The 15294-nt window shown below is 42.5% G+C and overlaps 2 protein-coding genes across 4 annotated transcripts in view; one reads left to right on the top strand and one right to left on the bottom strand.

Moving 5' to 3' along the window:
- Window positions 1-1032: 1032 nt before the first annotated feature.
- On the top strand, window positions 1033-8799 carry LOC124998134 (transmembrane ascorbate-dependent reductase CYB561). Its single transcript, XM_047572341.1, has 6 exons — window positions 1033-1395; window positions 3170-3377; window positions 6190-6288; window positions 6400-6503; window positions 6591-6748; window positions 7199-8799. Exons 1-6 carry the CDS (start codon window positions 1237-1239, stop codon window positions 7389-7391), a joined length of 921 nt encoding a protein of 306 aa, XP_047428297.1. The 5' UTR covers window positions 1033-1236; the 3' UTR covers window positions 7392-8799.
- An 836-nt stretch (window positions 8800-9635) lies between these two features.
- The window catches only part of LOC124998124 (protein TANC2-like), a 48149-nt gene continuing 42490 nt past the window's right edge, over window positions 9636-15294 (bottom strand). For all 3 annotated transcript variants that reach the window (XM_047572327.1, XM_047572326.1, XM_047572328.1), the window contains 4 exons: window positions 14989-15080; window positions 14750-14884; window positions 14535-14635; window positions 9636-14167 (listed from right to left, as the gene is read on the bottom strand). In XM_047572327.1, coding sequence (XP_047428283.1) covers window positions 12274-14167; window positions 14535-14635; window positions 14750-14884; window positions 14989-15080 — 2222 coding nt within the window. In that variant the 3' untranslated portion in view covers window positions 9636-12273. The remainder of the gene's footprint in view (window positions 14168-14534; window positions 14636-14749; window positions 14885-14988; window positions 15081-15294) is intronic.

Below are 15294 nucleotides of genomic sequence, written 5' to 3'. Positions count from 1 at the left end.
TCCGTCTGAACTGAAACTAAATGCATACTAGCTTAAAATGTCATCTTTAATGTTTCCTGGACTATGAGGCTTCGTGAAGAGGTGCCAACTGACCTGATCCCAGATGTATTCAGATGAACTGCTAAAGACCAGACTGGGGAAGAGACAACACAGGGACAAGTGCTGCATAGAAAATAAAGTACTTCATGGATAAACATGTTATTTTTGAAACAGCACGTGAGTTAAAGGCGTGCGTCTCTGTTCTCATGCTCACGTAAAGTCACTTAAATTAAAGCTGAGACTCACCCCTGCATCATGAGCTATTGCAGTGTTTTATAAGGTGGTTTGCCTTTATACAGTTAAATACACTTTAATGAATCACAGCGTCTCTTTTGGTAACCCCTGGAGGTTTGAAGTTAAAACTTGAAACGAGCCCGAAACATATGAGTCACTTCCTTGGTGTGCCGCAGAAAAAGCCGTTTGGTGCTGTTGTATGAGGACATTTGAGGTGTGAGGACATTTGAAAGTGCAGCTTTGTATTTATTGTCTTTTACTTATTCTTCTGTGCAGCATTTGAGTTTTTAAAAGTGCTTTATAAATAAAGTTGGATTGGATTGGATGGGAGTTTGTGCGTAAAATTACGCACCGTACAGAAAACAATTAGTTATGAATGGCACGATTATTTTTTTTGTTTTCTTTTTCACTTGCTGTGTAAGTCTCCTTGTATTTAACAATTTCAAACACGATTGCCTCATTTATATTTTAGTATGCCTCGTGGGTGCGCAGTTCAGTTCAACCTCGACAAGCTGTAAATAAATCGCTCCCTTAACTCTCCCGACAGCAAAAGCGGTTAAAAAAAAAAAAAAAAAAAAAAAGGAGGGGGGGGCTTTAATTTAGCCGCTGATTAATCCGATTTGCCTCCTCTCTCCACTAATGAGCCGCTATGATTCTAGAAACAGACAATCCCATCCGTCCCCGTCACCCCTTCACCTCCTGCTCCTCCTCGTCCTCTCCAAATCCATCCCCCCACTCCAGCGTTGCCAAGGCAACACACCTTGCTGTTAGTCATCAATCTACGCAGTCTCTCCCCCCACCTCGGCCCGTTCTCTCTTGATGTCGCCCCAGGAGTTAAATTAAACGACGCATTTTGCATAATTAATAGATCTGGTGTTTGCACACAGGCAGGGAAATGGTGACAATAGCGAGAATGATTATGCTGGTTTTGTTTCCTTCTCCTTATCGCAGTCCCCTAGTCACATGGTTTTGAGCTTGCTTAGGAGGGCAGACCAAAAACACACCCACACCCACGCAGGCAAACAAACACACACACACACACATCTGCGCGATCTGAGGGCGGATCTGTGTAGTCCAGACTCCAGGACTTCCTCAGCAAACCAAAGCGGAGCCTGCAGCGCAGTGAGTATTTCCCTCCACTATTTCACTATTTCCTTCCTATTGGGCGTGCATCTTTTCCCCTTTCTTAATAGCCCACTGTCCCTAAAAAGAGAATAAGTGGCTGCCTTCGAGTCGCGTTGCTCTCAGGTAACAGGTGCCAGCGCAGCACCGCCACGGCGTAGCCGGCGGCGTATCGCTGAGTTGCAATCGCCTCATAATTTCTGTGACACTTTTTTTTTTTTTTTTTTTTTATGAGGCGTCCGCGCGGTGACGAGCATCAGTGACAAGTGTTTAGTGGCAAGTGTCTTTGCAGAGGTTGTGATAAGAATGGACTTTTAGTTGCGTCAAAGGGGCGTCTGATTTCGACTCATTTCTGCTCGCGTCCTCTTAAAGCTACTCTCAAGGGCCGTCGGCTCCTGTGCGACACTTCCTGTTATGACTTCTTAGCGTCACCAGTGTATCTTATGACTCTTTGTTGATGAAAAACATGTTTTGTTTTTTTAAAAAAAGAAGGACCAGATGGGGGCTTTGTGAAATATTATATCATGATATTCTCAGGGCTCTGTGCTGAGTTATCATTTTCCCACAGTCACACAGTGAGTCTTATTTGCACCTGCCAACTGTAAAGTCAATGTTTATTTACAATTTTTTACAGCTGTCATCACCTTAGTGGATGTAGAAGATTTTCCTCGAGCACCATTTAGAAATATTTAAATTTCACTCAAGTCTTTTATTGACTTGCCTTTCACTGGGAAATATTAAGTACTACGTATTCCACTGTGAAGCATGGTGGCAGCAGCATCATGAAATGTATTCTTCTTCAGAAGAAACTCCACAAAGCAGCAGGACGATGGCCCCGAGCTTCAAAGTAAACTTACTGCGGAAAGATTTTAAACACTCTTTTTGAGTAACGTGCTAAGTCATGTTGCACGCTATTACACTTTAGTCAGGGTGTGTTATTTCACGCTATGTAATCTTGATCCTGTCCCTAGCTCTTACTCTGGTAACTCTAACCATATTCGAAATGTGCCTGAAGTGGACTGTCAGCTTTACTAACTAATTGCCATAGAGTCCCGTGGTGGATTTATCTTCTTAGACAAATCATCACATTTGTGGCTGTGGGAGATTTTACTCAAGTACCTTTCAGGCATTGTTAATCTTCACTTAAGTCTTTTATTTTATGCTACTTCATACTTGCAAGTTTCAATGGGAAATATTAAGCACTACATGCCAGAATTAATACATCATCCCCACTGCAAAGCAGGGTGGCAGCAGCATCATGTTTTGGGATGGCTTGCTCGCCATCTTTGAGTGGAAAACCTGTTCCCGAGTGTCAGCTGAAGCTCTGAAGAAGCTGGATAATGCAGGACTCTAACTCTAATCGTCTGCATATCATAGTCGTACCATTGCGAATGCCTTTTTGGGTAACATGCCAAGTCATGTTGCTATCAGTACACATATTGTGGTCATGCTGTGTTGTTTCATGCTATGTAACCTCGATCTTGGCCTTAGCTGTTACAAAAGTGTCCATCTCTCTGTCAGCCCTTCGGGATGTCACGTGGCCCCTTATCTTAAAGGTGGAGTAAGGACACATTCTTATATTTAAGCTGGTAAAATGTGTTTTTGTTCCCCCATAAATGCTGAAATATGTCCAACTAAATCCATTTGTGAGGTACAGATTTGCCACGTGACGGACTGTGTTTGTCTTTGTCTACCTCGGCTCCCTAATTGAATTCGCTCTGGAAATTGTGCAGCCTGAGGCATCGGTTGTGATCGCTCTGTTTCTGTCTCTCAGATCATGGATGAATCCGGGCCCCGTCACGGTCGCTCCGCGTTTGTGGGGCTGGTGGGAGCGTCGCAGGTGCTGGGTCTGGCGTCGGTGGTGGTAACCGGCGTGTGGATGGGTCACTACCGAGGGGGTTTCGCCTGGAATGGCTCCTCCCAGGAGTTCAACCTGCACCCTCTGTGCATGGTGCTGGGCCTGGTCTTCCTGCATGGCGACGGTGAGTCTGCATCTCAAGTTTATTTATGAACAAAGTGCATCCACTGAATCTGTCCGTGTCAAATGATTCTTCTATCTCTATCTGACAAAAAAACCTGCGACACCAGTACCATCCCCAGAGGCTTTACGGAAGTGACGCTATCTCTCTGAAACCACTAATATCTTCCATCACGTCGGTTGTCATGGTTATAAGAAGTCATTTTGGTTAATCCTTTGTAAATTGAGTGAAACAGGAAGCAAGTCATCATGATGCTGTGTTTTCTTAAGTCTGTTCCTATGAATGCGGTTATACATGTGCATCTCAGCCTCAAGCCACGGCATTACTGACCCACTGCATTAAGCCAACACTGGCCAGACACAGAACAATTTCCCTCATTCATCCCAGCTAGTCTGACTGAAGAGGAGAAAAGGAAACATTTTTTGAAGCTTGTGTTTTTGTGACACATGCAGTTTTTGACCCGGTGGCCCAACAGGGAATTAAAGTGGTCAACAAGAAAAGCTTCCGTCAGCATACATGGCACATAAATTAATACATAAACAAAAACCTCTTCAAAACCTCTAGTTTTGTTCACAACATAGCTTACTATTTAGAAACTCATGCAGGTTTTGACCTGCTGGATTCTGGCATGACTCGACTGTCCCTTCTTCGCAAACACAGTAATGGTAGCCACTCATATTTAAAGCACCCCTTGTCAAGGAAAGCTTGCACTTACTTGCACAAATATTTACTGGCACTAGTATGTTCCTAGCGTGTTAGCCAATAGCTGACCAACTACAGTCAGTTTCAAGTGCATGTTTTGAATCTAGTGTGTGACCTTTTTTCCCATTAGCAACAAAACTAATGGACTTGCTAACTGACAGTTAGTAAGTAGTTAAAATATTGTTCCCAGCTAACTAGCGTGTTAGCGGTTAGCCTCCCTCCCTAGTAGTTCATTCTCTGGATGAGGGTAGTTGATACATCATGTTTTAAACACCAAATATTTGCTAAAATTATGTAAATTAATTTCCTTCTCCTTAGTTTAAAGTATATGTTTTGGATTAAATGTGTGACTTTATTGTCTTGTTAGCAACCAAACTATTAAGCTTGTTAACTAAAAATTAGAAATTAGTAAACGTAGCAGTTAGTAAACTACTGGCTTTCTGTCGCTGTACAGTAAAACTCTCCAATATGATTATATTTTGACTGACTGGCACTAGCATGTTCCCAGCTAGCTAGCGTGTTAGCGATTAAATTGCCAATTATAGTAGTTCCCCATTTAGACATCCAAGTAGTCACAACTCCACAGAGTGTTATTTTCCTGTTAGCTAACAAGCTAATGAGCTTCTTAACTAGTGATTAGTGAGCAGTTTGCAAACATCTTAGAAGACTTTTCTGTCCCTGTAAAGTAAAACTAGTTTGTTAGCTGTTACTTTACCAGCTACAGTAGTTAGCCTAATTTCTAGCACTGTTTCAGCCATCTTTCCTCATTTGTGTACTCTGATCTTCTCTTCTGGTGAAGTAAAAATAAAAGTTACATTTCTGAACCATCACTGAGGTAAATTATCACCCTTCTTGATAACTCTGCCACAGTGGATCTGGCACTGAATGTCCTCAAAGAAGAGTCTGTGTACTTGTTCATCTTTTGGCCTAGCTGTGATATTTTCATGCCGACTGCTCACGCTGCAGCAGAACCCAGCGATGTCTATGATGCATGAAATAAAGACAGCGTGAGTTTTCCCTCCTTTTTTTGGTTTCACGTCTGCAGCCTTTGGTGCTTTTGCTAATGAGCGTAACCACATTAGTTCAACTGGTCCAGTGCTAGATTGCATTAGAGCAATAAAATAAAAGGTCAGCTGGACATTAGATGGGGGCTGGGAAGGGGGGAGGTTAATGCGAGTTGGAAACACCCTTGGGGGTTCCTCACACAAACACATGTCCACGCTAATGCGGTTACATTTTGACAGCACATCTTTTTTCTGTCTTAATAAACCCCTTTGGCCACTCTCCAATATGTTTCAACACCTGAGGTTGCTTAGACCTTATGTGGAGAACAGAACCTTTCAAAAGGCCTTTTCAGATTTTGGGCCACTCGCTCTGAACAACAAATGTTGCACCTTGAAGAAAAACATAATATGAAGCTGCTTAGTGGAAATCGAATAAAGCTGGTGGCACAGGTGGCCAAAAGAAAGGATTTAAGCTGAACACAATAAGCGGTTGTATGGGTTTGTGTATGAGCCTCTCCAGCAAAACCTGACACCTGTTTGTGAATACATATAATATATACAGAGATAAAAAAAATGCAGTTTATGTGAGGGAACTTCTATACCAGTGAAATAAGGGGAGGGACACAAAATGACAGTATACGCCCCTTAGTGCTTAGTGTTTTTTTTTAACGTTAAATACACCTCCAATTACTGAGGACTTTAATGTGATGATGTTTTTTTTGGGATGTTTCCCAGTTTCGAATTTTAACTTTTTATTTTATTTTTTTGCCATTTAATGTTTTTTAAATTGTGTTTTAAAGTCCAAATTTAGCACATTGCTGCCCTCTGCTGGTTAGTTTGGGGTCTTAGGATTATGTTATGGCCAAAAAATTACTTAAACAGTGGGACACCTAGTGGACAAAATAGGAATAGCTATTAATTCAATTTTATTGAAAACTTCCAGCTAATTTCGTCTATGTAATTTTCGCCCCTTGAAATTCGCCCCATGGGCCAGACTGTACACTCTGGGGCAGTATGTTTGACTTCAACTAATCTAGAGTGTTGTTATTCTTTAAGTCAAAGTTACGGGGTAATTTTGATGCCTGATGAAGGTCTGTCTCTCTCTGCAGCCATCCTGGTCTATAGAGTATTTCGTAATGAGGCGAAGAGGAATGTGAAGCTGCTCCACGGCATCATTCACCTGCTCGCCCTCATCCTCAGCATCATAGGTGAGGGACAGCGAGCGAGTTGTCCTTGTGAAATAAATACCACACAGTTATTCTTAGATCTGAGACAATGCGATGTCTTATAGCTGTACGTGTCTGATTTTGTTCCTGCAGGTTTTGTAGCTGTATTTGACTTCCACAGAGCTGCTAAGATTCCAGACATGTACTCTCTACACAGCTGGTGCGGCATGACTACCTTGGTTCTCTTCTGCATACAGGTACACACTGTACTTTGACACGGTATACTGTACGTTACCAAGTGGAATGCGGATTCAAACCCAATGCTGCCTCTTTGTTTACTCCAGTGGGTGATGGGATTGATGTTCTTCCTGTTTCCTGTTGCATCGGCATGGCTACGAGCTGCTTACCTCCCCGTCCATGTGTTCTGCGGCTTGGTTCTACTGGTTATGGCCATAGGGACCAGCCTGCTGGGGATCACAGAGAAACTCCTCTTCAGCATCATGTACGTCCGTCTGGTTTTCTTTTGTACAGAAGCCCTAAGCAACCATGCGTTCACGTATTAGTTTTTTTCGTTTTCTCGTGATAACGAGTTAATTTCCTCTGTTTTCCCGAGATTTGCAGATACTGAAAAGCATGAAAGCACAAAACAAAATTGCTCAAATGAAATATATCGACATCTCAAGAAAGAAATCTTTGTTTTCCCGAGATAACAAGATAAATAACTCAAGATCTCGAGAAAACAGAGGAAATTAACTCAGTATCACGGGAAAATGGAAAAAAAAAAAATAATATGTGAACGCATGGTCACTTAGGGCTTCCGTATTTTGATATATGTTAAATCTGACAGGTGGACTGATCTGTACACCCCATAGTATGAATCCCATCCAAGTTTGTATCGGTCTTTGTCTTTACCTCTGTCTCCTGAATGTCCTCCTCTCTTTTTTCGGCCCAGGTCCACCTACCCCCAGTTTACCTCAGAGGGAGTGCTGGCCAACGTCCTGGGGATCCTGCTGGTGTGCTTTGGAGTCCTGCTGGGTTACTTGATCACCAGGGAGGAGTACAGGCGCCCGCCAAACCCGGAGGAAGAGTCCCTCTCCGTCCACTTCAAGACCCTGACCGAGGGCGGGTCTCCGGCCACACCCTGATCTCACTGGCGACACCTGGTGCCTCACCTCCTCATGTGGATGCAAAGTCCACACTAGCTGTGCCATCACTTTCTGTCAGTACCTACTTACAAAGTCATGCATTGAAATTTCAAATGAGTTTTTTGGTTACGCCATGGTTCAGTGGAAGCTCTAATGATATATTTTTCTCCTTTGGAACAACTGTGGCCTGCGCACCTATTGATTCAACTTGAGGTTGAGTGCAGTAACTTTTATGCTATTGACTGCTGTGCCAATCCCAAGTTTACATCACAACACTCTCGTTCACTTCTACACAGAAAATGTAGGGTTAGACTTTTCTCAGGAGCATATACATCATGACCAAGTAAAGAAAGTAAAATCTACGCACTAAATAAACTAAATCACCTCTCTCAGTGCCATTGTCATTTACTTTTTTTGGTACATATATTTGGAATTGAGCAGCAATTCCTTCCGGTCTTTTTTTTTTTAACTTAAATCTCAATATTGACAAAAAGAAAGTGGTTTCCTGAAAACTGCTATAATCTATGGGTTAAAAAATGGATTTGGATCCGTTCTAGTCTCTTTAAAGCACCAAAACTTTCTTAATTATTGTGAAATATTAGGGTAGTTGAGCGGACTAGAGTAGCTCTCTATGAATTTAAAACAAATGCTCCGTTACGAAACATTTAAGTTCCTGTCTCTGCCATCCTATTTTACGTCCACTTCCCAAAAGTCTGAAAAGTATGTTCTGTGCCTGAAGCAAATGACGGTTGCAGAAAAATGTACAGAAGCCTGCAAGGATTAGCTTTGTGGTATCATTTAATATATATATATAAATATATATATATATATATATATATACACATATATGACAGAAATAGAAAATGTCAGAAAAAATAGGTTTCCCAGCTGATTGGCCTCAGGGATAATTCCAGAGATGATAGATTTAGATTGTACTTGTCAAACGGCACATATGCTGCAATCATCGGTGTTGCCTCATCTGGCCTGTGGTGTTCCCCAAGGCTCCCTCCTAGGCCCCTTGTTGTTACCTATTTACATAGTGTTCATCATGTTTGTTATACCAACTATACCCTGCAAGATGTTCGTATTTAAATGTCAACAATGGTTAAAAAAACAAAAACAAAACAAAAAAAAACTGTTGGGTGTTTGTGCAATTTCTATTATTTTAGTCTGATGCACTTTTACCTAAAGATGTTAAATTTGTGTATTTTAATTTTTTTTTTTTTTTTTGCTGCTTCTGTCTTTGATTTCAAAACTCATCAATGTATTGTGTCAAATTGAAAGCTTCGTCAAATTTATATTAGTTGATGTTATTTATCTTTATGTACATCTTGACAATGTCATCATTTAGAAGGAAGTCCTAATCTATTTTGGGACAGCCTGAAATAAAGAAAGTGTGTGAAATGATTGCAACTGTCATTCCATTTTTAATTTTTGCTAAATCTTGAATAAGGCAAGGTACTATGTTGATACTGCAGGGGTGTTGCATAATTGTACATACATATATACATATTAACACAAATCCAACATATTTTAGGATAGTCAGAAGATATTACCGCTACCCTACTGCAAAAAATAAACATTTGAACCTGTGTATTATTTGAATAACTGAATGCAAAATGATAAAAATGCTGTATATAGGTAGGGGGTCCCATCAGTTTGGGGGGTCCTTGGCCTGAAAAACTGCTGTAGAGGCTAATGAATAGTTTCCAACTTATGGTGCATGTATTTTCTGTTCTTAAGTTTTGTCTTCACCATAGACTTGGATAATGACATGCTTACCTCCTGGAGACGATATGGCACTTTTTCTTCACCATGGTAGGGCTCCTGTAATCGTCCGTCAGAGTTGCTTTCTGTGGATGTCTTTACGTTGCAAAGCTCACCGTCTTTTTTCCCTCACAACCTGTTGATTTGGCAACAATTCATGTTAGCTAAAGTAGCTCACCCAAGTGGTTTCTTTAGTTCTAAAAAGCTGGTGGGCAACATCTTATGGGGGTTGCTCATCTGAAACTGACTTACATGACAAGGGTCTGTTTCAAACAGTTTCCCCCAATTACCTGAAAGAAACTGTCGGTCAATTTATCTGTAAACAAATCTGAAGATGACATTGTGGTTTATTACCTGCCCAAGCAATATGACGGAGCAGGCTAGGCTAGGCTAGGAATATCCAACACCAAGTAATGTAGACTTTCACTAGCTAAAAAAGGGAAAGGAGAGAGTAAAAGAGAGACATCTAGCTAGATCTGTGTTTCATTCAGCTTTATTCCTCAGAAATGTAGTCAGTGATTCCACATCTGAGCTGCTTCAAAACAAATTCTGAACAAATGTTTAAAAGTCTGTGCCCCATGTAGGTTGACGGCTAAAATCGCATCTGACACTCAGCTCAAGCTCATGAAACATTTAAAGAAACACTGATACAAAATGACAACTCGATCCCTTCATCACATCAGTCATTTTTAACTAGTCTTCAACATCCAGCCGCCTTGCTAACGTATAATGTACTGGCAGGAATTATTTTCCAGTTCACACAGTCGCACTGTGAATGTGGGTATTTCTGCATATCCTGAGCAGCAAGAAACAAGGGCAGTCGGTGGAGAGACTGTACCGTAACAGAAAGGTCAGAGATCATATCAGCACCAGAAACTCTGAAAACAAGATGCTGATTCATGGAAAAACACACAAAGAGGAAACATACAAAGACAGGCAGTCATGTGCATAAAATACATCTTACAAAAATGAAAGTATTTCCTTCTGAATATCATCGGTTGGGTGAAAAATTTGCCTCAGAATGAACTACTAGCTAATCCCTCCCCTTTGCAATGATTTACCTCTTACCAAAAGTGGTGGCTAATCCGTTAAATAACTGGTCCATAATTTTACACAAATGTAGAAAAAAAAACTTTTGTTGCTGGATATGACAGCTAATGCTAGCACAATTTATCATCTTTAGCAAGTTGAGTAGCTAGTCAAGCTAGTTTGAGCTCCATGAACTGACTGAATTTTTTTTAAAATACCATAGTGATATGGGAGGGCTGTAAATGCACGTTTACACTCAAAATAGCAAGTTTAAAAGCGGAAGTATCGTACGCAATTTGAATCACAGTCAAAGAAGTAGAACTGCTCTTGAACTGTAGCGTAGTTAGCTATTTAAAATATGATTGGGAATTATTTTATCATATATTTTCAGCAAATGTTTAGCTTATTAGCTTATGCTCTATGCTCTCATGTTTTTAAAGCATGCATTCCCTTTCCCTTTTGGAAATAATAATAATTTAAACAATCTTGTGTGATGATTTATGCCTTCTTTGTTAATAGTTTTGACGAGGGTTGCAGAACGCAAAATACAAAAAAGGCAACAAAGAGCAGAAAAAAAAGCTTGCTGCTAAAGTTGCTCTAAATTTAGTTTGAACAGATTTTTGAAATGTAACTTGTAAACTGATGGACTTAGTTAATGATATGCTTTATGTTCTTAGAAGTTTGTTTCCTTCTGTAGGTAGTTAGCCAGGCATTCTAGCAAATTAAGCTTAAGTTAAAATGGGTAAACACTTAAATCAAGCTAGTCCTGACGCTCTTAACGTTGTAAAAGCAAGACAAAATACACCATAATCCAATGTTTTTGAAGCCAGATTGTTGTCTTGATATAATTTAATGCACAATATTTCAGCACTTGGATATATCCAACGACTCCATGCCTACAGTAGCTAAGGATGAGGAAAGGGCATCTGTGAACAGTCAATTTTTGCTGCATTACAAAGGAGAAGGCAATGGCTAACTCAAAGAGGCAATGAGTCATATGTTTCCATTGCAATAAGTATGGCTAGCCCTGGTTTATCAGTTGGGAACCTTGTGGTTTGCATAACTTGGGACCATTAGGATTATATAATACAAAAGGCGTTCATAGAAAACAGAAATCTACGAAGCTGAAAAAGAAAATTAAAAAAACGTTAACAGAAAACTAAGCTCTATAGGCTCAGTTTCTGTTTTCTGAGTGAAACCCTCCCGAAATGAAAATGAAAAATACAATTTAAAGAAAAAAAACATCAATATTTATACAGTTTAATACAGACATAACTTAAAAAAGATAAATATGACCTTTTTTTTTGTTTTATGTACAGCAAGTCCATGATAGCATTGTCCTAGTTTCCTTCACTATGGCTTGGGTTTGGGTCACTGACCAGCGTTTTTCGAGCTTGGATCCATCCATTCATTTCCAGTCACTGTATAATTTAAGCGCTTCAAACTTGAAATAATAATAATACCTATAACAAAAAAAGTCATTAAAGGCATGGGCAGCAGGCAAATTTGTAGTACTGTCTCATGGACTGTCACCATTTTAACTAAAGCCAACGATGAGCATTTTTTTGTGTATTTGTTTTGGATTTCCTCCGATCCTCCACTTCGACTTTGTGCTTTGCAACGGCAAAAGCAGTCAACCGATTTTCCCTTAGTTTTTCCCTCCTTCCCCTTGTCATTACGTCTTTTCTTTGTCTCTGGCTGGTCCAACAGACCCAGCCTTTAGCGATTTAGCAATTGGTTCCATGCTGAACTTATATGTTAAACATCTTCTGCATAATAAGAGTCATTATTCTTTAACTTAAGTGCTTGTTATACACAACGAGGATACAGCAAGCACCTCCATTTGCGACTGACTAGGTCTTCTCTCACACTCTCTTTCTTTTTTCCTGTGTACATCGGAATAAGTACAACCAAGTACAAACAAGTGCTCTTACCCTAATTTGAACTAAATGTTCTCTTGTTTTTGTTCTGAACCACAAAAGAACTAGACATTGTAGGAACTCAACCTTGGTGGTACTAGTTAGTTTCAGGCATATTTTGGAGTACGCAAGTGCTCTGACTTTCTGTTAATATTCTTGGGCTTTCTTTACACATTTGACTCCACAAAGGGTCTTTTTGGTTTGACAGGAGAGGTGGGACCTGTCCGTCTCTCAGTTGGTCTGTCAGAGCAGCTATGGATCACTGGCAGTGTTCGGGCCACCTTCACGTCCAGGTAGGAGGGATTCTGACTTGCAACCTTCACCGAGCCTTTGCTTGGCGCCACGTCGTAGAAGTCCAGCTGGTTGTCATGAAGGAGGTGACCATTGTGGGCGTTGTTGTTACTGCGGTTGTAGTAGGCGATGGACGATGGCTGGGGTGGCGCGAAGCCTCCCTGATTGGTGGGGTTTTTGCTGGGCGAGGTGACAACTGTGTCCACTGAAGACACGGCCCAGGAGCGCGAGGGGCTGAGGCAGGATGCCGAACTGGACGGAACTTGTTGCTGATACGGCGGGTAGACTCTCGCTGTCTTGTCGATTATGCCCATGAACGGAGTGTTCCGTGATGAGCGCCCAGCCTCACCTGGATAAGTCCCAACTCCTGCCATGGACATGTCTGACTGGGGAGACGATGTCAGAAAGAGATCGTCATGGTAACCGGTAACGCCCCCTACAGAGGCCATATCTGAAGGTAGATCCATGTGCTGGGCGGAGGCTGAGGTCCTGAAGCCCGGCCCATGATTGACTGGTTGACCGCTAGCGAGGCTGCCGCTGCTGGTAGAGAAACGGACGCTGACACTCTGGGAGTGGATGAGAGGCCTAGGGGGATTAACACTTGAGGGGGCTGGGTGGGCACTAAGAGGGCGTCGAAACCCACCCTGGTGGTGGTACTGATAATCCTGTGCCGACTGAAGCCTATCAGGAGCTCCCATTGTTGCCTCTGTAACCTCTATGGGGTAGTATGCGGCTTTAGATTGGTTGCGGCTGAACTGATGGGACTGGCCAAACCGACTTACCCCTACCCTGTCTGCTCCTGCTCCTATCCCATAAGATGATGTCTGTCTTGCCAGGCAGACCAGGTCAACATCAGCATCATCTAATGCATATGAAGCTCCAGAGCTCAGACCAGGCTGGACACGTTGGCTTGGCCTGATGTCAAGGGAGCTCGGGCCGAAGCTTTCCCCCAGCTCTGCCAACTCTTGGGGCAGATGAGCAAAATGAGTGTAGGCCGAACTTCCCAAAACCATGCTGGACTGGGCTGAGGAACAGGGCTGACTGGATCTAACAACCTGCACTTTGGCTGGTTGTAGCCACTGGCCTTGGACAGGGTTCTGCTTTTGGAAGGACCTCTGGCTTGCCATATGGTGGAGCTGCTGCACTCCCTGGTTCTGGTCTGAGTGGTGGAGGGATGAGACAGATTGCGGATGGTAATGGAGGCTTCCTGACAATGCCGGCATGCTTTCAGACACCGGGCCAGATCGCTGATGATGCTGCACTGGGGAGGGAGGAGGGCTGAAATGGTGATAGGAGGAGGCAGGGTGAGGAGGCGAAGAGTGACTGGGCGAGGAGAGGGACGTTGAGTGGGTGGGACTGGAGAGGTGATGGTACATGTGAGTGGGGGAGAGGGAAGAGGGTGATGGCACCCCAGAGCGGCAGCGGGTGTCAAGGCTTTGAACGGCAGGCAGAGGATGAAAAGAGGAGGACGACGAGGAGTCTCCTTGCCTGTTCCTCCCCTCGTCTTCCCTCTCATCGTCCTCCTCTTCTTCTTCAGTGAGCCCCTCCCTGTCGGGCACCTGCAGACAATCTGATTCTCTGCACCGTGCATCGCTGATGGACATGGCCACATTCTGCTGATAGACATGATGAGATGAGGGAGGAGAATCCTGTTGTTGAGCAGCCTGCCGACACTCTTCTTTGACCCGAGAAAGCAGCCGCTGGATCTCCCGGTTGGATGGGCACAGGCGGCTGGCCTCGTTCAGGTCGTCCAGGGCTGCATGGAAATGTCTGGACATATAGAGAAAGCAACAGCACAAGGGAGAGACGGCATTTCAGAGGATTTAAAAGTGGAATTTCTTCAAAGAATCATATGAATTGTGACTATTAAGAACTCAGATAGTGAAAGCTATGGCATATAAGTAGTCGGTGCAGAAGTCAGGCTTACTGGTAGTTTGATAACGTACATCTGAAATGATCTACTATCTACTCGTTGACACAAATGTGAAATGGAAAGTGCTTCCTGAAAGTGCGCAGGCTCCTTTCTGACCCTTTTTACTGTGGCGTCAGCTGGAAACTGACCCCGACTTACAGACATGGAACATCAGTTTGTCAATTTGTTCAATTCAACTACAAGATGTAATGAAACCATGGCTACCTGAGCCCGCGTTTAGCTCGTGCTCTGGCATAAAAGGCTTCGTAGGATTTGGATTTTAGCTCCAGAGCCTTGGTAGCAAACTCCTCCGCAAGGCTGAAGTCCTACAAAAGAAAAAAAATATGATGGTCAGTTAAGACTGAGGACAGAAAACTGTGATCCTTGGCATGAAACAAAGGTATGTCATGGGTTCCTACGTGTCTGCTCAAGAGACTCACGTTCATCTTACGATGGCAGCGAGACAGGTTGAGGAGCACACACACTCTCAGCTGTCTGAATGTCTTCAACTCGTCCCCTGGAAACTTCTGGAGTGCTGACTGATAGGAGTGAGCAGCTTCCCTCACATTACTTTGCTAGAAAGACACACACACAAAGAAAAAGAAAAAGCCTTACAGCAACAAATAATAGTGCATAAAATTTGTAGTGTGTAAATTTTGCCTGTGCCTGCACGCTTTACCTTGTACAATCTGTCTCCCTCCTGGATCACTTTACTGAGCAGAACCATCAAGATATCTGGTTTAGAGGTCGCCATGGCCCAGGTTGCTGGTCCTACACACAAACGGACACAAGTTAATGCAGACGGTTACTACTGTTGGACTGTTCATATCTCCAAGTCTGTTTAAAAAGACACAGCCAGAGGAAGAATATTAAATATTAGGATGTACTTTTTGCCTTGGATACACCAGGAGTAGTACTTTTACACTGGAGACAATCAGAATCTAAATAAACAGTCATATTCTCAGAGCCCAGAGAGCGAGTCTTT

This window comes from Mugil cephalus, chromosome 20, assembly GCF_022458985.1.
Source record: "Mugil cephalus isolate CIBA_MC_2020 chromosome 20, CIBA_Mcephalus_1.1, whole genome shotgun sequence".
NCBI classification, from domain to species: domain Eukaryota; kingdom Metazoa; phylum Chordata; class Actinopteri; order Mugiliformes; family Mugilidae; genus Mugil; species Mugil cephalus.
Note: the sequence above shows the minus strand (reverse complement) of the source record. Positions and strands in the feature narration are given on the sequence as shown.